We start from the raw sequence: 24,787 nt of genomic DNA, 5'->3' as shown, positions 1-24,787 counted from the left end.
GTCCATCAATTTTTGTGCAAGCGGAGATGGAAGAGAAATGGCAAAGAAATTTGCATGAAACAAAAACGGATAGCGGCAGCAATTTGCGTAAGAGCAAATTAAATATTGTAACTGTAAAATAAATCTGATATGCAATATATTGAAGCCAAAGTGCAAAGGACAACAGAAGGGAGCAGACAACTCGACAACTGGACAGCAGGACGACAGGACAACAGAGCAATCGAATCGAGCATGCTTCCGACTGCAACGGACTGCATAAACAAGACTGCAGAAAAATATAAACAATATGCAAAGCATGCTGAAGACGTGCCAGCTGAGTGAGACTGAGAGACCTGAGGCGACTGCAACGAATGTCAAGTATACGCACTGTGTGTGCTGTTCTTGTTTCTGCTCTGCTTTCCTCTGCTCTGCTATTGTTACGAAACTTTGCATACAACAACAACAGCAACAAGGAGCAATCGGAATTGGTAACAAGGTCAACATTTTGAAGGCATGTTGCCATCAATTTAACATCAAATGCCCATAAATCTCTGACAGCACATAAAACATGTTGCGTGTTTTTCATAAAAGATGCTAAATAAATATATTTAATATATACATAAACGATGCAGACAGACAGCAAGACAAGTTTGCCCTCTAGTCAAAGACATAAATATATATTGAATTCAATTGCGAGCCAATAAAAAATGCGAAACAAACTTCTGACTTTATGTCTCAATTGCGACATTAATTTGCATTAAATAAACGCCAAACGATGAAGGCAAAATTAGAGCAGAACATCTTCCTCCCTTCGCACTTTGATTGACGTTGCATCAATATCAATCAAAAGTCAACAGTGGTGCTTTATAGTCGACATATTCGCATATATTTTGCATTTAAAAGCATTTCTCTGCTTCGACTTTTAAGTGATTCTTCTTTTGATTGTTTGTCTTTCAGTTTGCCTTCTGTTTGCCAACGTCGCGACGTGGCGCAGAGACAAACGCAACAGAGAGTCACATCCCCGCCAAGCAAAGTTAAAATATTTAGTATTGAGAATGGAATTCATTAAAAATATATCGAAACAACATTCAAATGTTTCAGAGTGCAGAGGGTGCAGGGTGCAAAGCCAGAAAGATGGTAGCTAAAATTTAACGACTACGTTGATATTTTAATGGTTGTGGTGGAATTGCATTTCACATTATTACTTATTTCTATTATGAAATTTTATAGCAGTCAATAAATATGTATTATCATTTCAAATGAATTGTGAAATGCATTTTGAGCTTCATACAAAATTGCTAACAAAATGGGTAGTTGTTTAATTTTTTTTTAAATAATTATCAGAATTTCAAATTAAGACATTTTATATATGAATTATATGGGGCTTAATATTTGCTTCATTATTTTTTTTTTTTTTTAGCATTTAAGTAATACTTATTAAATGGGTTTTCATTAATAATTACACAAGATATATATAGGGTAACTTTACAAATTTGAAAAGTTATTGAACAAATATAATTCTATATGGGCAAAAACTCTTACTGCAATAGAGACTTTCCTGCACTGACTGACAAGCTGGTATATTTTCCATTCTGTGGTATATTTTACGTATAGTACTATTTTAATATACCATTCGGCATATTTTTAAGTAAATTAATTAAGTATATTAATTTGGTATATCATATTTGAAATATTAGTGTGGTATATAAATTTGGTATTTTTTAAGAATAATAGTCCCTCTCTTCATTTTTATTATTGAGTTCTAAACCAATTTTATGATTTCTATAAAAATGATTTTTTTTTTAAATATAAAATATAGTAATAAATAATATTAATCCATTAATTAGTTAATTGAAGTTTTGTTAAATATTTTTTCATTTAGTATTTTATTCGGTATATTAAATCATTTTTATTTTAATAAATCACTTTGCTATAATATACCAATTAGTCGTCCCATTTAAAGCTGTATAAGTGTGTTTTTCTATCGCACTATCGCCATTTAAATCCATTTACCGAGCTCTGACCAAACATTTTTGCGGATCTTTCAGCAATCCGCACACTTAAAATATTTACGCAATCAAAATTAATGCAACTGTCATGTTCTGCTGCCTTCCACTCTTCTTTCCCTCCTGTTTCTCTGTGAATGTATTTAGCGTTAAATGCAAATACACTTTAGAATTGCAGCCAACCACAGCAACCCCTTCGCACTCTCTCTCTCTCTATCTATCTCTCTCAGTTGTTGTTACTCTCAGCTAGTATTCCCGGTTACAATTCCGGGGACTGATATGCATGTTTAAATTTAAACAGTAAAACCAAACTCATTACCAACAACAAGCGAGTGTGTGTCCTGTTCTCGTCGTCGTTCTCCTCGTTGTCAAATTACCAAAATGTCCTTTTGCGCAATTTTGTGGACATTGGAAATCGCTTTGATTGAACCGCATGCTTCCATGCGGACAACAACAAGATCGGAGCCGAGGGGAGAACACTACAATGGCCGCACATAAAACAAACAGGCCACGTCCTGGCAGTGTCCTGGCCACATCCACATCCACATCCACACGGACAACACAACGAAATCCACTTGCAATTGCAGCTGTAAATGCGGCTCGCTGCACTTACACGCATCCCCAGCTTCAGCTTCAGTTCAGTTCAGTTCGATGTGCAAATTGTCCATGCGGATGCAATGCAATGCGATGCGGATTGAGTATTGGGGATTGAGCATCGGTTTTATGTCGCTTGCGACTGAATGGAGACGCATTTTACTGCCCTGCTAATCTCTGAGCGATTTCAATGCGTGTGTTCGTTGCACACAAGTAAAAGCGAAAGCAAATTTTCGGTTCGGGGGGAATGAGGAGCGTTTGTCAGTCCTGGTCCCGGTCCGGCGAGTTGACTTTGAAAATCAATTAACAACATCAAACAGACACTGTGCACGCTGACGTAGACAGCTGTCGAAGAGGGAAGAGAAGAGAATGGGGGGAGGGGGGAACAAACCCACTCGGCAAGTGTGTAAATTGCAACTGTAAATCAAATATGACAACGCAGGCGAATGCAAAATTTGCATGTGTGTCAGTCACATTAATTGTCCGCGCCATCGCATCGCAGTCGCAGTCGCAGTCGCTATGAAAGGGGGCGTATTTTATTGTTGTGTTAATGAGTGTGCACAGCACATTCGCCGTGGGCTCAGTCTCTGGCTCAGCCCAGTTGGTCAATTGCCGCTTGCCGAATGCCCGGAGCGAGGCATTCGTGTGGCACGAGGTTATCTCTCTATGGCCAATGCAATTTGCTGATGTGACACAAAAATATGTTGCCATAAGGCGCGTGTGCTGCACAATTTTAATTAATTATATATAAAAGTCGGCAAAATAATGGACATTAATTGGATATTAATTGCATAAATGATGAATAGTAGTTGCCGAATGATATTTGCCTTAAATATTAAAGTCCTGAAATTCACTTTCTCTCTTTTTCTTCAGTTGTCTTAACATGAAGTTAAGACGCTATCTGTCTGCTTGACATTTTGCGGTCAATGTCCACCCGTTGAGCGGAAAAACGTTGTAGAACTTTTCTAATTAAACGGACAGCAAGTTTATTCAAACAACTTAATCAACTTGCAAACACACAAAGAGCATAAAAGCAACACACAAACACACAACAAGAGACACAAAACTCAAGAGTAATAAAATTATTTACCCAACGCAGACTGCACAAAATGCTAAAAATGCATGGAAATTTATGATCACGTAGCTGACATAAAATGAGCTGGATTTCTCCTCCTGCTTCTATCTCCATCTCCAACTCCTTCTTCATTTTGCATGCAGCTCGCAGCGAGCATGACGTGATAATTTACTTAACGGCCTATACATAGACTTCTCGCCAACCCCGATGATTGTGTTTGGGCCATAAAACTACTCAACTCCTTGCTTCAATCAGAGACACTTTACAAGGCGGCAAACATCAGAGTTTATGATGTCTAGGCGATTTGTAGACATTCGCTGGATGGAGTTAGATTCGCTAGTTCAGCGACAATTTTAATGGGCAATTTATGGGTAAGATTCATGAACGAGATGAACTGATATATTTTTGGGGGTTTTGTAATTGGCAGCATTATAGTAAATGCTGTCAAATATATGCAGCTAATTTGATTAGACTTTAATGAGGCATGCTTGAACTTTGATGTCGAGCAAAAAAGAAATGTGTGTCTGACTAAACATTGTCTGCACTTAGCTGTAGCTAACTGCAATTAAACCGAAACCGCATTATCTCTTCCCCCAGTCGCTTATCGGAGCAACTGTTTATGTGCTAAGCTCTTTTTCTATCTATCTCTCGACTTGGGGGCCATCCCGACATGTCTGCGGTATGTGGAATAGCAGCATTTTCCCATAAGACCTCGTTGAAATCTTTTCTGTCCGGCTAGACACCATTTAGACTGCGGGACCAAAAAGGCCACAAAGACAGAGAATAGAGAGAAAGAGAGCTTGAGTCTGTTTTGCGGTGATAACTGAGAATTAATTAAACGCCGACGCGAATTAAATTAAAATAAAACCGCAAAGACGCAGACTTAAAGACTATCACGAGCTATTAATAATGGCATAAGAGACTGATACGACTTCTCCGATAGCTCTACACGCTATTTTTGGCTCAACTTTAAAAGCCAAGTCAACAGTTCAACTGTTCCCTTTTGGCCATGCCGATTTCATGGTTCTCTGGCTCTTCGTCGGTTTTTCCCCCTCTCACGTTTGACGTCTGTTTCCGCTGCTGTTTTTTGCATTCACAGCAAAAGGCATAACAATAAATGGCAGCCCAACCAACACACTAAACAAAAGCAAGCCAAAGGCTGGCAAAACGAAACAAAAACAATTGCAACAAAATGCAACTCTGGCTGCGACTTTCCACTTCCGGCTGCACTAAAAGTTTAAATTCATTTCCGCTCCGGCTTAGATTTTTGAGAGAGAAAAAATTAATTAGAAGTTGCACAAACACGCGAAGGTCTTGTGCTGTAGTTATCTTTTGAGTTCGATGCCAAAAGGTTTTGTTTGTTTTCATTTCGCTTTGCTTTCCACTTTTGCGCTGACCCTTTCGACTTTTATTTCCTGCCATTTATGTGCAATCTTGGCTAAGGATATTTGCTCCATTTCGCAGACTGTGCGACAATTTAATAGACACTCAAAGAAAGAGAATGGTTGCTAAAGGATGACAAATGACTGCAGTTGTACTATATGTTTCCAATAGGAGGTGAAATAGGTTCACTTGTCACGTAATTAGTTGTAATTAATTGAGATAAAAACACTTGGAAGTTTACATTGCACAACAAGACACGAGAGACATTTTCCATGTACAGATGACAGGGATTAATTGCTAAACCTGAATTGAATATTTGCTAAAAACTGTTTACTGATATTGTCATTACTTTATTTTCATTTCAGGCCTGAAAGATCCAAATTTGGATAGGCATACGAATAAAGGTAAGTCTTTAAAGAACAAATAGGAAAGCTAAAGTCGAAATTGCTCGAAGGTGATATATCCGCTTTCCTTTTGTCATTAAACCATATTCGAGAAAAAATAAATATACAAAATATACTTCAAATATACGGGAATATAAAAAAGGCTACATTTGGTATATGTTATATTTCGAAGAGAAGCAAAGTAGTGCAATATTATTCTTAAAATATACCAAAATAATATACCAAAAAAATACAAAAATATAATTATATGGGTATGGGTATATTTATACCTAAATATAGGCGAAGTGTAGTTTGTTCGCTTTATTGCATTTTGGGAACGAGAACAATGCGAATCGAAAAATTAATTAAAATCCCACTTAAATATAAATTGTGTAAATAATTACAAACCAAAATTTGTTGCTCAGCAAGAGAAGTCAAAGGGCGCCACAAGACGAACCCAAAAGCCGCTCACACACACTGTTACCACAATAACTATAAATTCCGAGGCCCCCATCGTCAACCGCATGGTTGGATGGGAAAACCAAAGACACAGGGAGAAAGCGAGAAGACAGCAAGCAGCCTCTTTAAAACGCAATCAAGCTGAAAATTAATTAAAATTTTAAGCGGGATATGAAAATAATGTGCAGCCGAAAGAAATTACACACAGACACCAAAAAGCAGGACCATCGCACCTCAACTAAACTCTTCGGCATTCCCCATCCCAAAGTTGTGTTTAATTTAAAACTCACTTGTTACATTTTTAGACGCTGACTTCGACATTTCTCCTCAGTTGAAGTGCCAGTTGCTTGGCTGTCGTCGCAGTTGGTAGTCGTCTCGATTTCATTAAAAATGTTTTTATGCTCACATTATCCTTTTACTTTAGCGTCGACTTCACAACTCCGTCTCCCTCCCTTTCCCAAACCATTTCTCTCCAGCTCTCGCTGTTTTAGTGAGCAATTTAATTTGACTATGAAACGCTTGCCGCATCCTTGACACTTTCGCTTTTTCCACTTCTCTTTGCACCCCCTTTGGCAGGTATTTCCTGAGTCGTGCTTACCCCTTTTGCCATTGGCTTGTTTTAAGCAGCTTAAGCTTGTCGTTGACGTCCTCGTTGCTCACGCTTCTCTCGCTTGGTGTTGTTGTTGTTGCTGTTGCCGTTAAAGGGCTCATAATTTCATGCTCGTCGCACACGCTTCCCTTTCCCCCTCCCCGAGCATCCCTTTGCTTGTGCTGCACCTGTGCCAGCCACTCGTTGGTGGCCTTTAACTGAAGAGTTCCCACTGTGCTCCAAGTGTGTGTGTGTGTATGTATAGTGTGTGTGTGTAGTATGTTTGTGTGCGTGCAGCCACAATTTTCACCAACATTTTCGCTTCTTTTGGCTTTGAGTCGCCCGATTCAGACAGAGAAGACATCACTTCAAATCCAATAAACTTAAGTGCGCTGCCACTGTGACGATGACGATGACGATGACGATGAAGCTGACGCTGACGGTGACGGTGGCCTCGTTCTGGCCCCATTTCTGGTCTGGCTTATACCACTTGGCCAACGTTTTGGTTTGCTCTGCGTTCGCTTAGGTTATTTTTACAGATGCATGACTGTTCTAGTTCCAGCTTAAACTTGATTATTGCACGAAGTACTTGGGTGTCTCATTTATTTATTTAACTGAAGATTAAATTTTAGTAAATTAGAAAGGTAAAGACACTTTTGATGTAGAAAAGATTTTAAAGTATTTTACAGTATGACTTATTGCGTTAGAAAAATTAACAATATTTCTCTAACATAAATAGAAATTGAAATTCTAATTAGTTTGTTAAATTTTCAAATTATTACTCACTTTGGCTATATTTGCAGTAAAGAAAACTATATTTATATTTTGTAATATCTTTTAATGCATCTGTGTGTCTTGATAATATGCTCAATTTGAAGCAAATTTTGAAAAAAAATATTTGTTTATTTATTTATCTATATCTGTTAAATGCATCTGCATTTAAAGCTAAGACACTTTTTGTAGAGAATATTTGTATATTAATGTGTTTTACACTATGTGTAATTTATATAAAGGATATTAATTTCGCGACAAATAATTCAATAAATATAGATTTACTTTTCTATATTCATTTCTATATTTATGTACCTATTATTTCACCCAAATTTGCTTTGTGTAGTTCTGCTTGCAGCTGAAAAAAACGATACTCTTTGCATGTTGTTTGACTATTAAAATGATGGACATTAGCATTTGCTTGTACTCGCACTCGCAGTTATGGCTTTTTAAATGGATTGGCTTCTCTGTCGAGCTAATGTGATGAATGACTGCCAGACTTGCAAAAAAAAGAAATCCACAGAAGAAAAAAAGTGGATAGACTTGTAATTATTCTAAAGTAACTTCAGGTCCTTGGCCAGACTTCAATTGCAATTCATGCCGTAGGCAAAAAAAAAAAAGAGAAACTCATCACATGTTTATGCTTCATATGGAGCACTTTAATCTCATAAATCAAACGGCAACAACAACAAGTGGATGGAGACAGCAACAGGATAAGAAGAAGACTGCCAGGCAGCCATCCACATACATACATACATATAATAACATAACATTTAACATATTTCACTTAGGCAAGCATTTAATCCCACAACTTGTCGGCGTCCTCTGTTCGTGCTGCTGCGGCGTCAACAATCTCATTTCCTAGCAAAAGTTTTATTTTTATTTCTTATTACACCTTATCAAATAATGAATATCAAATGTAATGCTTATCATTTATTTGCCAAGGCGAAACCGAAATGTATTTCGATGCTGCACCTGCTGCCTGCTGCCTGCTGCCTGGTGGCAAACATATTATAATATTTACTTAATTTTCATTTCTAATTTTTTTTCTTTGCTTGGCATGAGGCATATGAAATTGCTACCAAAGCGAAGGCAAGACCTTGGCCATGGCCAAAGAGAGAGACTCTACGAAAAAAATGCTGCATAATAAGCGAAGCTCATTGCGATATTTGTTGTGGCCAAAAGTCAAGTGGAGAATGGGATTGGAGAGTGGAGGGTGTTTGGAATGAAAGTGGATGAGAATGGTGTGTGTTTGTGTGTGTGTGTGTGTATTGGGGGCTGTCATTTCTTGCAGGTGGCTTAAGCTGGCGTCTAAAGCGATAAGCGAGAGTATTTGAATTTTTAATAAAATGAAATGCGAATCCCTCTAAGTTGGGTTCACCCACACTTTGATTCATTTGCCACTTGTGCAGACGCAGCCACAAAAAAAAAGAGAACGCGAAGGAAAGAAAGAAAATTATTCAAATTCGGTTTTGTAGTCGCCGCCATTTTCCTGTCACTGGCTGTGAAAACTCACAGCTTTTGCCGCCTCACTCACCACCGCGGCACATTTCAGCTAATCTTTTGGTCAGCCAACAACACTGACACCCGCCTCGACCACGACTCCCTCCCCCCATCCCCATCCCTTGCTGCTGAATGTCGCCTTGTTGTCTATTCGCTTTTTGAAATTCCAATTTGAATGCTTCGTGGTCTGTCCCTGCCCCTGCCTCCCCTCCCGAATCCCTACGATTTGGTGGATTCCATCCAATATTATTTTATTCATGCCATTCGTACGTATTTGTCTTCTTCGCACTGTTGCCATCGCCATCGCCATCGTCGTTGTCGTTTTCTTTATTGTACTTGAAAAATCGTAATTAGAATTGGTAATGTATTCAAATTGACTTTCATTTCCGTTCGTTTGTTTTGTTCGTTCGTTTTGTTCTTCATCAAGATTTTGCGCTTTTCACGCTATGACTGGCAGACCAAAAATCTCTCTTTTAAATTTCCTGGTCGATAAGTGAGAAATGATATTATCATTGTTGAACTGATAATCGTCAATGGGCTGCTGATGAGGAATTACCTCATTTCATTTGTTTCCAAATAAATATTGAATCTGTCAGTCGACAAAAAAAGAAGATCTACAGCTGGAATTACACATAATACCAAGAGTAACTATCAGATACTTTTGCTACCATATTTCAAAATCATTGTTTGCACACAGCCAAGGAAGGAAAAGTTTTGTCGAACCCAAAAAAAATGGGAAGTGAACGTGCGGCGGCATTGAAAATAGACAAAACCCAAAAGAATAGCAAAAAAAGCAAAGGGGAAAAGCAAGAAAAATCGGCGGCAAGAAACTGAAACTTTTACAGGCGAAACCGTAAAGAATTCAACTAATAAAAATCAGGCACTCAAGTGCGAAAAAATCGCGAAAAGCATCATCAAATAATGTGCCACTCAAGCCGAATGCCAAGCGTGGCCAGCCTCAGTCTCCTTCCGCTCCCCTCCTTGATCCACCCACGCAAAGACAAATAGAAAACAAAAGTAAAAAGTAAGTTGAAATAGAACTATGCTACGCGCAGTTTGGTGAAAAGTTGCGGCGCCAACCCGGAACCCCGAAAATAATACAAAATTGCCAAGGAATGCAACCACACACCCAGCCACGCCCCTCACTCACCGCCCGCCCACCCACTCGACTATACGTCATCGAGAGCCGAACTTCGATGAGTTAGCCAGAGCGCGGTGTCTCCAATTTTCCGAGGAGTAGTGAGCACGGATGCGTTAGCCACATATTTCCGCTGCCACGAAGCGTGCTAGGTATTTTCCTCAGTTAGTTCGAGCGTGTGTGCGTAACGGAAAAGCAATTTTCCTTTGTGTCGTGCTCAGGTTTCATCTACAGCTTCAGCTCGGATTGTTTTCGTCGTCTATGATTTTTTTTTTGGTTTTCCGTGAGAGTTTTTCCTACGCGCTGCATTCAGCTGGCAAATTTGTTGCAGCAGAAATAAACACTTTATTAAATGCATTGGAATAAACGCATCCAAACGAACGAGTTTCTTCTTCCATTCTCTCTTCTCTGTCCCTTCTTCAGCGTTCTTCTATTTGTCTTCTTCGAGCCATTCACTATTTACTCACATGTGTGGATAAGCTGCAGGGATAAAAAACTTGGCGAGTCCTTACTACTTACTATATCGCAAAGTGAATTTGGTGCTAAGCTCAAGCAAAAGATTCTCTTTCTTGTCTGGGCTACGAACTTTATTGAAAGTGAGAGAAACACATTTTATTTGTAATACTTTAAATCTTTTGTAACTGGAAATAATATAATTTTATAATTTAACAAGTTACGGATTATTCTTTCTCATATTAATACATTTTCGTAGAAGAAGATTAAGTTATTTTATAAAAATGTTCGTAAGAATATTTTAGTAAAAAAAATGTCATATAATTGACATCAAAAATCCTATGTTAATTATATTTTATTTACTTTATTTCTTTTTATATCCGCCAGTGGGGTATTTTAGCTTTGCTTTCAAGGCAAGTTGCTGCAGTCGGGTTTTAGTTGCTTTGGTTCATAATCAGGTATATTTTGATTGATATACCATATATTGTCTTTGGCATATTTTAGTATTTTAAGCATTATTTTTAAGCATTTTAACAAAACTAAACTTTATTATTACATTTTACTTAAATAACCATTTAATCAGTTTCTCAATATGACATTTAAAGTATTATTTTGAAGTTGTTTTTCGGATTTGCGAAATTCATTTGAAATTTCCAAGAGGGGTTGGAGTGGCTGGGCCTGTGGCTCAATTTAGTCATCGATGAGTATACAAATTATGATTTAAGTATTTATTTACTTTTTGCATTTGCCCCCAATCCAGGACAACAACCTCTCTGATCCCCACACACACACACACATACTAATGCAGATACACAAATACGTTCACACGGATAATCGAAGGCAGGAATCAAATTATGCTAGAATTGAGATTGATTTTTTATTCAATTTTAATGCGACAAACGAAGGCAGATAAACAGACACCGACACCAACAGCGACAGCGACAGCAGAATCAACTCAAATGCTGGCTCACACATGTGTCCTGATCCCTGCTACTTGCACTCTTCACTCTGCGCTCTCTCTGGCCCGTGGGTGCTTGGCCCGTTGGCGATGGATTCGTTGGTTCCTGGCCCACATATTCGCCTCTTACAGGGTGCTTCAAATCACAGCCAAACACGTGGCCATGGCCTCTGCTCTGCTCTCACCGAACATCGCTGGCTGGGGAGAAATTATAACAACGATGGGACACGAGGGAGTGCCACTGGATTAGGTCGTTGCTGGCTGTCGTTGTCGCTCCCGTTGTCGTGGTCCTTATGGGAAACTTTTTGAATATTACAACATAAATCGATTAGCTTCCAGCAATCTGCATCGCATGTGTGTGTGTATGTGTGTTTGTCTTCTCTTCATATGAGTGTATTTGTGTGTGTGTGTTGTCACTGATTGACACTTGAAGCAACATTTTTTGCTCTCCACTTTTTGCTGTCGTCCATTGATATGCGTCTGCCACTTGACTTGACTCCAGCCAACGTTGGCACACAACATTCATCTCCAGCTCCAGCTCCGGCTTTGACTTTAGCTTCGCTTCGATATGGTCTCTTTGGCTCTTTGGCTGCGCTGTGGTGGCGGCTCATCAATGGCTCTTCATCATCATCGAGGCAAATTGGCTTTCAGTCCTGGCCCTTTAGCTATCGGCGTGTGTATGCATTATTATACTATAGAGATGACGACCTCGATTTCTAGCATAAATTGAAAGGAAATTAAACATTGAAGAAGATGAAAATGTGCTGCCGGGGAAATTGTCGTGTGATAATTGTTTTATATCTCCGGCTATGCACAAATTGAATGTTAATTGATAATGTGGGTCAAGCAGCAGCAGCAGCAGTAACAGAAGCAGCAACTTCTCTCTTCTCTGGGGAACAGTTCTTTAATCAGTGCGGCAAACATTTGCGTATATATTTGCTCAGCAGCTTATCCTATTTCTGGTTGGTAAAGAAATTACATTGCAATTTACAACATTTCACAACGCTCTCTAATCAAACGCAAGCCCAAATCCCAATACCCAGAGAAGCCTTCAAGGAGCAAAGGCAGTCAACAAATCGAAGCTAAGCAAATACGTGAGACTCACATGCGCCCAAAGGCCTTAACCTCATACAAACTGCAATTAGCGCACACAAAGCGCAAACAAGACTGAAATTTTGAAGAGTAACAACATCGATTTAGGGATGAAATCAACCTCCTCACTCTTCCCCTCTCACTCTCTTTGCCACGCAACGACAACTGTAATTTTACACAAATTAAAAGCAGTGCGACGCGAATTCAGAATCAGCAACGAAAATCGAAAGGTGAACTCACTCTCTCTCTCTCGCATATCCTTTGCTGGGCTAGACAGACAAATAAGGGGTCTAACATGACAGATATCGACGGTACAGAGAACGGGGCTATCAATTGTCTTGGCAACAGACGGCAGCCCAAAATCCCATTGTGCAATATTTCAGTCAAAAATGTTGTTCGCTTTAAGCAAAGCAGAAGCCACACAGTTCATTCAGCAGCAGCTTCAGCTTTGTAGTCCAATTAAATGCGCTGAAGGGTTCAATCCAAAGAAGATCTCCATTGCAATATCTTCCCCTCGTTCTTCTGTTCTAATTGTTCGACAGTTTTTTTTTTTATTTGTGAACTACCTGAGCTGTGAATTGAGTTTCATGCTCCGCTGGCCAGCAATTTGTTGTCGCAGCAGTTAGCTTTGACTTCATTTCCATTTTCCTTTCTATTGCCATTGCCATTTCCATTTGTGTTTCTGTTTCTCTTTTGACTTTAAGCTTTGCTTTAACTGTTCATTTACTTTCCTCGACATTTGTTGAGCCTCATCATGACAAAGTCTTTTCGCTTTACTTTTGTTCTAGCTTTTGCCAACCACACGCGTGGGAAACTTTCTAAACATGTCAAGTTCTCATCAGCAGCATCCTCAGTGTCCTCGTTTATCCTTGTGCTGGTTGTAATTATCACGCTAATGAATCAAGTGTACTCGCTTGTAACTAATTGATATGAGAAAGTGACATGGCTTTTTATTGTGCCAGAGTTTCGGAGAGGGTGGCAGCTGGCAGTTTTGTTAGATAAGCAAACCAAGGCCACAAATAAACTCTTGATGCTGCACTTTTCCGGCACTCCACACGTGTGTGGTAGTTTTCCATGGTTTTCCACTGCTAATTTGCATGAGAACTTTGCAGTTCTTCCATGTCAACAACTTCCATATTTGTGCAGCTAATCAGCAACACAACAAAATTAAACCAAAAAATGAACAAAAATAAAACCCAAAATCCAATCCAATCAAAAAGTATTCAAAGGGGATAAAAGAGGGTAGAAAATCCAAAATAAAAAGAAGCGAAACTTCATTAGAAATTGTGTTTAGCGCCTTGTGACATTTTCATGGCAATTGTCTTTAACTTTTTACGCGTGTAAACTTTGCCTAAATGAATTTTGCACAATTCCATCGTCCATAACTTTCTTTCTTATTTTTTTGGGGGGCATTTTACTTTTATTTCTGCTGCTTCTTTTTTTGTTGGCATATGGCCCAAGGGAGTTGAAAGCTTGTTAAGCGACTTTCATTCAGGTGACGACGACGATGATGATGATGATGATGATAAGTGGTATGCCCGGTGATGATGACTACAACAACCGAAGCAACTCCCTGGTGTATTTTGTCAGTAATAAATGTGATTGTTTTCGCCAAAAGGCAAACGCACTCCTCGAGCATTATTTATATTTATGTTATTTAGCATAAACAACTTTGCTTAAATTGCACAAACTTTGCATAAGCCTCCAGCCACACTGAACAGCGGCAATCAATTTCAATTTTAAGCCCTTTACAGGGGAAAGACAGCGACAACGTTTTTAATTAATCGTCGGATTACCAGGAGCTGCCCAACTGTCCTTTCGCCAGAGGTTTATGCTGTACCCTTCAGCTGCTTCTTTTTTTTCTGGTTGTTGTTGTTCGTTTTTCATTATCTCTGCGATTTATTCTATTTTTGCGACTCAACTAAACGAGCGACAAATTGTCGAGCGAACGAGAGTCCTCTGCGCTGATGATTAACTTTTATTGTCGCTGCCCGCTGTCGCGTTTAATCCTTCCACGCTTTGTGTCATCATCGATGCCGGCGCACACTTCTGACGGATTTACCACGACCACGACATCAGTAGTTATTGGGCATTGTCCAATCATGCCATATGGTCCAAGGAGCACTCCACACACAGTCATGGCAACACGTTTCCTGTGGCACAAACGGCTAAAAAACAAAGAGAAAATGCATTTTGGCTCGACTTGTGGTTGGCCATATTAGTGCAACGTTGAAAATCTGTTTCGAAAGCCAATAAATCTGAATTATTGGCCTGCTGCCAGATGTCATCTCTATCGCAGTCTCTTCTGCTTCCTAACTATCGAGTATATTTCCTTTTCGGAATGATTAAGTGCTTGTATTGCGAATCACAATTGAATGCAGATGAACGAATGACTTGCGATTCGACATGCCTAAGCCCAACTTAGTGGAGCCGTCAATATTATGACACCCATTGAACTCCAGCGTGTTTGCTAATCATCAAACATCCATCGCTGTCCATAGCTCCCTTGAGCCCGTTGGCCATTAGACTGCCCCAATTATCAGGAAAGTCCATCAAGCAATTGCCCAAAGCTGAAAGCGAGAGAGTCATAAATTACAGAAGGTGCTAAAAGCCACACGCATATAAAAATTGTTAAAAATAATGACACATTTCCCAGCACAACTCCATTGGGTCATCAGCGGAATCTGCACATAAAAACCAAAAGGATGAGATGGGATTGGAAATGGAATTTTGTTGGGGGTTGTCCACTCATAACGTTGAGGAACATCACCATCATCATCAGCTCTCGTTAGAGGCTCAAATCTGCGCTGTGGGCGATGTTATTGTAACAATCGACACCCGACGCGTTAAACACACACGAAATGATTGCCAGGCAGCAAGCAGCCGCAGCTGAGAGGGAAAAGCGGAGAAAAGCAAGGGAAAAGCGGACTGGGCATTTGCCCGTGGCGTTTCGGTTTTGACCACAGCCATTGCTCACCGGGGTGTTGACAATTCAAACGCAATAATTGCGACTACAGCTCGACGGGATCGAGGGAAAAAAGGTACAAACTGCGGAGTGGAGGAAGAGGAGGCGGAAGGTGTGGAAGGACGCGTGTGCCTCGCCTTTGGCTCGTTATTTCGTGTTTGACACAATGTCAACTTTGTAATAAGTTTTGCTTTCGCTCGCTGCGCATACAGCGAAATAGTATTCACATGACATAAAAAAAAACGTAGAAGTAAAACATTCACATTGCAGTTCGCTTTCGCTTTGATCTCTTCTCGCCGGTTTAGGGTAGTTTTTGCACCCCTGAAGCTGATGCTGCGACAGTCGCGACGCACTTTTAATGAACCCTCCACACTTCTTGCTGCCGATTTCTGATCCTATTGCCATTGTGGCCATTGTTCTCGCACTCTCTCTCCTGTTCGCATTCATCATTTGCCTTTGAATGCGCTCGCTTTTTGTCTGCTGTTTATTATTAGCCTGGCAAACACATCCGTCTGTCCGTCCGTCCGTCTGTCCGTCCGTCTGTGCCTACCATTGTTGGGCATTGCTCAATGTTGGTTTAATGAGTTGAATATGTCAAATGTCACCCCGTGTACGACACTCATTGTTGCTTTTTGCTTCTTGACTGCTGATTCAAATGTAGTCATTAGCATTCAGAAATTACGCAAAACATTTTGAAACTGAAATCAAGAATGTTTCAATTTAAAGCAAAACATTTTTATAGCTGGTTTGAGACTGTTGCTTGAGTGTTTTCTAATCCCTGCTATCTATGCGCGATAAAGTCATACGGTGCATTAGCATTGGGATGGATACTTGAACAGATGTCTTCACATTTCAAATTCACAAAACTAAAAGCAAAATGCAAGCCCAGAGAGTGAGAGAGAGAGAGACAAAGAGGATTCCCTGGGTTGGCCAACACCTTAGTGTGTTTTGTCACCCTCTGGACAGAAATTCGCACAGCTGAACGATGTTAATTCCTCCTGCAACGACGAATGCAAAAACGGCTTAGAGGTGAAGTTTCGCCAAAGTTTTGTCGCGTCTCTAATGCATGTTGGCATTTACATAATTCCCTTGACGCGGTAGAAGGAGAAGGAAGCACTTGACTCGAGGCAAGCAGCCAGAACCGAAAACAACACAAGCAAAATCAAAACCGAAACCAAAACCAAAACAGAAGCCGGAATTAGAAGCAGCCCAGCAGAGGCAAATATCAATTACAATCACGCAATCTATATATAAAGGCAGGGAATACTTTGGATCAGGGACAATGGCCAGCAAGTGAGAGTGAAAGAGCGAGAGAGAGAGAGCACAAAAAGCAAATTAATTGAAATCAATGCAAATGTCGGCTAACCCTCAAGGGTTGTGTGCCTCGGTTTCGTTCTGGTTTTTCAATTTCTATACGCAATCGCATTTGTCAGCGGCTTAAGTCCGTTTCCCTCTTTCTCTCTCTCCTTCCCCCCCTCGGAAGTCACCTCATCACCACCGCGCTGCGTCACCATGGGCCCATTGTTGTCAAACATGTCAAAGCAATCGCAAACATTTGGGCTGCTTTTAATTTATCAATGCAAGTTTACTCAATTCTCTTACATTTCTTTTTTTCGCGTTGATCTATGGATTCCATTTCGCGGTTTGCTGAGCACATGCAACATCAGCAGCACCGCGAAGATAACGCGTCGATAAGCAACAACAGTGTCCTCGTGCTCGCAATTCATCTGCCGCTACTCTCAACTTGTGTGATAAGTAACACATTTGGTTGCCCGGCGGCTCGACGGGTTCCAATTCCGAAATATGTCCTTATGTTGTTGAATTCGCGGTGGCTTCTGTGGGTTGTGCAACGCATCTTCCCCCGCAGGGAAACAGCCGAGGACACTCTTCAACATATGCCAACAAAATTGTCCCATTCAAATTGGATGAACGGGTGAAATAAACCTTGTTAATAAGACTTGATTAATATGGTGCCATTTATATTAAATGAATGACAATTTCGAATGGCCTCAGCGCACTAATCTGTTTTCTCAAGCACTTTTGAAGTAGTCGCTTTATTTTCAAGGTGGAAAACACCGGGATGAAAGACTTAAGATTTGAATGTATTCTTGAAACGCACAAATTTGACATCCTCTTAAAAGTAGCGTGGAATAACAATCATTAGAAAATTTAAAATGTATATTAAACGTTTAGCTATTCAGAATAATATATTAATCATTTACATTATTAAATTTGCTTTCTTTCAAGCATTAATATGGTTATTTTAAAAGAAATTTGTTTAAATTTGAAGAGGTAAAAAATCGTCAAATAATATAAAAGAAATACATATTTTTAAATTGAAAGTCTCTTCCGGAATATAAAAGCTACTTTTAATATTTTTATTCGTAGCAATGACATTACTATTACATTATTGTCATTTAAATTGATCTCAGTTTCAAACAACTGCGCATCAATCTACAGCATTGATTGCCCTTTCATCAGCTCAATTTGCTTATCGACTTTTGTTGTGCTCTCTCCTTTTTGAGGGATCTTTAAAGGTCAGTTATGGCTCAATACAAGCCAATTTCCGGCACATCAGAGGCCGTAAAAACGTTTGGCAACATGCGTCGCGGTTTAAAAACCAATGTCAATAAATTTTCACTAGAGCGAATTTATTGGAAGCTCGTCCCCAGCCTTAAGAGGGAAGAGAGAGAGAAAGAGAGATGGAGGCTTTATGACAGCGCCGCAGGCATGATTCTTAACCCGTTGACGACGCGGAAATTGGCGACGCGTCTGAATGTCAATAAAGCGGACGCATTTTGTTGGAAACGCTTTTTAAGTATAGGCCACAGCCAAAGGAAAGGAAATCTGGCCAAAAATTGTGGGCGAGCAGAGCATGTATGTATGTATGTGGGAGGTGGAATAAGTCTGGCAATTGCCAAGTGAGGCGCGCATCGTTTGGCGACAAAATGATGACATCAAATCGCATAATTTGAGCGCCAGACGAGCCATGAGCTCGGAGTAACCCCAAAAGGTTTGCCAACAACAGCAACAACAACAACAACGGAGAAGAAGTTTATCGAAGTGAAAGTGGAGGAAGCACAATTCAAATTGCCTGATTTAGTAGTCGCTTGGGGCGCAACGATTCAACATAGATAGAGCATAAAGCATGCTCCAAGGATGCCGAAACACACTTTGCCACATGTGCCGAGGGGCAGCATCAACTAGCAACAACAACAGCAACAACAACAACAACGAAATAAATATAAAAATGCTCGGCAATAAAATTTGCGTAAATAGTCCAATTTGCATTGAATGTTGCCTTATTTATGTGACTTTCTTTTCGGTCTTTTGGGGAAGGCAACAAAAATGAATCACACTTTTTGGCCATTGTTACGCTTTTCAATTTCTATTGTTGTTGACGTTGTTATTCGCCGTTAGTTGGGGAAGTGTAAATTTGCCAAATTTTGTTAAAAGCAAAACAAAATATAAATAGCTCTCTGGGACTAAAATGGTTATGGAAATGGCCCAACATTTTTTTCTCATCTTCGCGTTGTTCTCTTTTTGCAAATCAAATGGCGAATATTTATACCCGCTACCCATAGGTTAGAAGGGTATCATAACATTTTCATACAGAAAATAGACGTAACATGCTGAAGGCGGCATCTCCGATCCCATAAAGTATATATGTATATATTCTTGATTGGCGTCAACAGATAAGACGATATAGCCATGTCCGTCTGTCCATTTGTCTGTATGAACACCTATACTAAATTGAGATATAGTTTTTTTTCGACATCACCGTTATATTTGCAGGCAGATGAAGTTTTTTTTAAAAAAATTTCCACGCCCACCTCCGCAAATCAAAAAAAATTAATACCAATCATAATTCTGAAGCTTTTTGGTACATACAATAATAACTACATTATTTATGATTCTTGAAAATTAGGTTGCGATTAGTTGAAAGTTATATAAATTATTAAAGAAATAATTTTATGTTGAATATTTTTTTATTTTTTTAATGCAGTACTATAATAATATACCAAATATGGCCATTGGTATATTTTAGTGTTTTTGCGGTACCCCAAATATTATAACAATAATACCTCACAGTTTTTCCTTTATTTAAAATGTGTAGCGGGTATCTCATAGTCAGGCACACTCGACTGTAGCTCTATTACTTCTTTTATTTTGAACGTGAACTTAGCCACGACTAATCAAATTGAAGACTTAAATAGCGAACCCGGAAATTATGCCATTGTTATTGCTCATCGTCAACTTTGCGCAGACGAAAGTGCTTGAAAAGTTTGCATGCTCCTTAACGAATGGTGAATGTAATCAAGCCTGGCAATTAACAATCGATGCTTAAAGCGCTGCCAATTAACAATTAAGCTTCAACCCAAAAAAAAGTTGGCGGAAAGTTTTTCCCAACTTTTTGAGCGTGATTCTCAATAAATAAATGCGCTTATTAATTTACAATTTACCCACAACGTATGCATGAAATGCAAATGAAGGGAGAGCTATATATTTATTTTCTGTTCTTTTTTTTTTTTGGGTCACGCATATCAGTTGTCGAGGCCAATCAATCGATTGATACTGAAATTCCATTGGCATCATTAAATCACATGCTAAAGTATTTGAATTTCACACGCACCGAAAACACCAATTGTAGAATATTAAAGCAATTATAGACACTTGATGTCAAAATGTGTGCATTGAAACAGTTTTGGGTTTTTATTAGATATTTAAATTGTTGTAATTAAATGTGATTAATTCGGCTGTCTAATTGCTCAGCGAACGTTGCGCGTTGCGTGCTTCGATCGAGGACATTCCACAAATTGTTCACATGTGTGTGTGTGTGGGTGTGTGTGTTAACTGAGTTATTAGCTCGTTATCTTTCACACTTAATATTTACACAGTTGGCTGCTGAATTGCGGCACAACATCACAACAGCTAGTCAACCAGCAAAAAGAGAGCAAAAAAGGCGAACAGACCAAAGCAGCGCAGCGTTCGTTGTCAATGCCAGAGAATAGCTTGCTTAAAATTCAAACAATGTGTTGATGCCTTCACACCAACAAAACATGCATAATTAATATGCAAAAGAAGCAACAGCAGCAACAGCAGCAGCAGCCAGAGAAAGGAACAACTTTTTGGCCGAGCTGGAAAATTGAAAGGGTTAGCATACTTTTTCGGGGGAGCAAGGGGAAGGCATTAGACGACATTTTGCAGCTCTGCCACAGCTTCATTATTACAGCTTCCGCGTCAACATCATTTCCGTAAACACACACACACACACACATTGAAACACACAAACAGTTGCCATTATTGTTGTTATTGGCATGCATAATTCATATGTGAAAAGCAACAATAGGTGGCAAAGCAAACGAAGCAAAAACATAACCTCAAACCACGTAAATGCCACTGAAAATGCTTTAATTGGGGCTCACACAATCCCCCCCTCTCTCTCTCTTTCGTCCCTTTGCGCACTCCTTCAACACATTTGCATATTTCAATGCATGCAATTAGGCGTGCGGAGGATGAAGGCGACTCGAGTTGAAACTCAGACGCGGGGGAAGAATATGTAGCGACATGTTAGAAAAGTTCAATTTTTTGTTTAAACTTTTCTTCTGACTTTTTCATTCTTCTTCTTCTTGCAGCAAAATCACGCCATTTTACGGTGAATGGTTTGAGTGCTAATAACACGCTTCAGCAGCAGCAATATAACCTGCAACAGCAACAGCAGCAGCAGCTGCAGTCGGCGACTGACACACGCAACATCTACAACAATCCCTACAATCCACAGCAACAACAACAACAACAGTCACAACAACAGCAACAACAACAACAACGTTCCGCACACCTCTTTAAGGCACTGGCTGCATCTGCTGCTGTCGGCGGCAACAACAGCTTGAGTCATCCTTACGACTTCTCGAGCTCATCCTCATCATCGAACGCGAACAACGAGCAACAAGGATCCTCATCCTCGGAGGCGGACAATGCGTTTCTAACTCATAATAACGGTAAGTCAATACAACACATATCAAAACTATATTTTTGAAGAGAAAAATTAAAAGATTGTCCTTACAAAATAATACATATAATTCTAGTGTATGGAGAGAAAGTAAAATTCTCGTTACCCATTCGAAGTAAAAGTAAAACTGTGCGGTATTATTCTTAAAACATACTAAATTAATATACCATCAAACTACTAAAATATGACATGTGCTTTACTTGGTATTTTATTATACTGCTAAGTTCAAAGTATACGCAATATATCAAATTGTCACCCAAAACCAGTAAGATCCGATAAATATCATATTGCAAAATGCCATTTTGTTTTGCTGCTCAAGCAACTCACTTTAATGCAGTCTTCACTTTTTATTGATCTATTTAAAATTGCCATCTATCAATCTTTTGCATATAAGTTTAGTCTTGCAATATCGTGCTTAGTTTTAAATACCTACAATTATAAAATGGGGCATTAAAATCTACTCAAAGTCAAATGTCTTTGAAGTAAAATCAAAATGTATTTACAAATATATTTTAAGAAGTGTAATTATTCCCTAATTTTTACTAATGAGTGTATAATATAAAGAATCTGCTTTCAATTCTTGAAAAAAGGAATCTGTCCTTCAATTGTTGGTGCAGAATATCATTAAAATAGAAAAAATCGGAAAAGTATAGAACATGAGAGAAGTATATTATTTAATTTGAAAAGATTTCTTAGAGTAATCAAAGCTCATTTATCGCACTTTATTATGTGCGCTCATTATTTAACTGAAGTGCAACCGAGACCGAGTCGAGTCGAATCCCCAGTCGCAAATTGAATTAAAAACTGAAGCAATTAGAAGAAAACAAAAAAAAAACACAACTTCCGAGACCGTAAGTAATATTTCCTCTCTTGAATAATTTTTGCCTCTGGTGGCACAACAAATCACAAAAAGAAAAACGAACTTGCTCACCTGCCTTGTTCCTGGCTCGGGTTGTCTTGGCCAGCTTGCCATAATTTGCACGCAATTTGCATTTCAAGTGGCCAATCCCGAGTCCAAGCCCAAGCCCATCCCAGTTTCCACTCAATGCTCAAGTTGGCCAGTAGCCTTTCCTTTACCATAACTTGGCGCTGCCTTCTAATTACAGCACAAAAAGGTGCTCATAGCTCAGTCTCAGTTGCTTCCTCCAACTTCGACTTCGACTCCTTCTCAATCGCAGTCTGAGTCTCTCTCATAGTTTCCGTCTGAGCTGCAGTCTTAGTTCCAGGCTGGAAAACTTGGCACCCACAGAGTTGGCAATAAGTGAAATTTATGTGAGTGTTCATAATTTGTTAAAGCAAAACGGCTGCAGGACACCAGAAGACAGACGAGATTCGTGTAAAGTCATGCTACAAATTACAGAGCGAAAGGTAGAGAACGCTGTGAGATTTATTTAGCTGAGTGAAATAATCAACGAAATGATTGTAGTTGAGAAAATCTTCTTAGAGCGAATATCTTTTTCACTGATCTGCAAGTTTGCTGGCAGTATTTTATGTGTGCTCAGAAGCTGCAACATTATCAACAAATCATTGCCGCAGTAGCTGGCAAACGGGCAAAACTATAAAATGTGGCAAAGTGCAATTGCCGCACAGGACAATGGCAGCTGAAGCAGCAGCAAAAGCAGCAGCAGAAGCAGACACAGACTGCGACTCCAGCTCAGACTGAGGGCAAGCACGCCGTCAGTTATGCAATAAAAATCATTAAAAAATATAAAAATGAAAGCGGCAAGTTAACAAGGCGGTTTGCTTTTCCTTCTCCGGCTCGATGCTGATGAAGCCATGGAAAAAATTGAAAATCTTTGTTGAGAATGGCAGGCAGCAGGCAGCAGCAGCAACGATGCGTCGTCGTTGGGTAACAAGAAACTAAACGAGCGCCCAGCGCCATAAACTTAAATCACGATTAAAAGTGTGATTATCCTTGTGGCGCTACAAATCGCCGCTGCAGCTGACAGAGAGCAGACGATGGCCCAAGCCAGGACAACATCGTCCTGTCGGCTCTTGTAGCTCTTGTTGTGTTGTGCTGCTGTTTGTTGTTGCAGTTGTCTGATTTTATATCTTTACAACCAGGCGCGGCTGTTGTGGATGAGTAGTCAAACCCAGACTCAGACTCAGACCCAGACCCAGAGTCAAACCCAGACTGAGTCCGAGTCCTTGCCGCTGTTGCCTTTGTTGTTTCGCATCTCTTCTCTGCTGTAATGTTTTGTTTTGCTTTGCTTTGGCTTGAGAATACAGCAACCACACACACATTCACAAGATGTCGAAGTATCAACAGCTAACTATGAGATACATATATGTTTATGTATATAGAAGTCTATGCATATACGAGATAGTTGGTGCTGAGAGTGAAAGATACTTCAATTTAAAGTTCAACTTAAAGCGAAGCCAAGCAGTCATCTAATGCATGTAAAGCGGAAGTAAATTCGCAAATAAAACTGAAATTAAATCCTGCATTATTAGCACTCGCATTTGAAATTAGTGAAAATCAATGCAGAGCTTCCTGCATACGACTGTCCAAAATGTCCATCAATTGTTTAGTCCAAGCCGGTAAGCTTAACCCTTTGCTCTTATTCTAAGCTGTCGATTGTGCTGCAGATTTTTGCCAATTTTACAAAACCAAAACGTCGAAGGACGATTGGCGTCTCCTGCCTCGATTTCAGTGCAAATACAAACAGAACAAATGCAAATAAACAAGGCGTAGCAGGCCTATAAACAAAGGAGCATTCGAGGGTGGACACACAACACAGCAAAACACAGCACAGCAGAGCACACAGAGGAGGACTCTGAACCCGATTCTGCCATTCTGTCGGTCGGCTTATCACAATTGACCCATCACACGAGCCAATGGCTCTTTCTCCCTTTTGTCCCCCATCCAACTGTTTGTCTGTCTGGGTTTAACCCGCCCCATGGCCAGGCCAAAGTGAACAATTGACTCTCGTATTTCAGTGATGAACTTAACTTATGTCAAAATATGCGATAAGTAATCCTTTTCGGCTTCGACAGTCCACTTCCTGTGTCCCGTCCAGTCGACCATTCGCTTCATTCCTTTCGCCGTTCGCCGTTCGCCTTTCGACCCATTTAGAGGCAGTGTAAATATTTTGTTTCTAGTGATAATTTCGTTCGTGGGGGTTTGTTGTTGATGGCATTGCCATTATTGTACATTTTGTACATTTGTCACGAAATCTAAAACAAAAACTCTGTTTACGTTTCCTTCGTGAATCTTGTGCCCCTAATGAATTGTGACAGCAACGCAACTCTTGATGGGCATCAAGGGGCAAAGTGGTCAAGGCATCTTTTATTTGTTCTTCATTTGTCAGGAATTCACGAGATTTCTTTTTGTTTTCATAATGAAAACTTGGCTCATTTTCTGAACACTTGAAGAAATATTTAAGTTTTAAAAATCTAAAAAAAAAACAAGCAATAAAACAATTAAAA

The 24,787-nt window shown here is 39.6% G+C and overlaps 1 protein-coding gene across 1 annotated transcript in view; it reads left to right on the top strand.

Annotated features, from left to right (window-relative positions):
- The window catches only part of LOC117567881 (probable serine/threonine-protein kinase dyrk1), a 57,622-nt gene extending 35,081 nt beyond the window's left edge, over positions 1 to 22,541 (top strand). The window contains exons 3-5 of the mRNA XM_052003544.1: positions 5,403 to 5,441; positions 20,985 to 21,347; positions 22,465 to 22,541. Coding sequence (XP_051859504.1) covers positions 5,403 to 5,441; positions 20,985 to 21,347; positions 22,465 to 22,541 — 479 coding nt within the window. The remainder of the gene's footprint in view (positions 1 to 5,402; positions 5,442 to 20,984; positions 21,348 to 22,464) is intronic.
- The last annotated feature ends 2,246 nt before the right edge of the window (positions 22,542 to 24,787 follow it).

This window comes from Drosophila albomicans, chromosome 3, assembly GCF_009650485.2.
Source record: "Drosophila albomicans strain 15112-1751.03 chromosome 3, ASM965048v2, whole genome shotgun sequence".
NCBI classification, from domain to species: Eukaryota; Metazoa; Arthropoda; class Insecta; order Diptera; family Drosophilidae; genus Drosophila; species Drosophila albomicans.
This window is presented reverse-complemented; position numbering and strand designations above follow the sequence as displayed.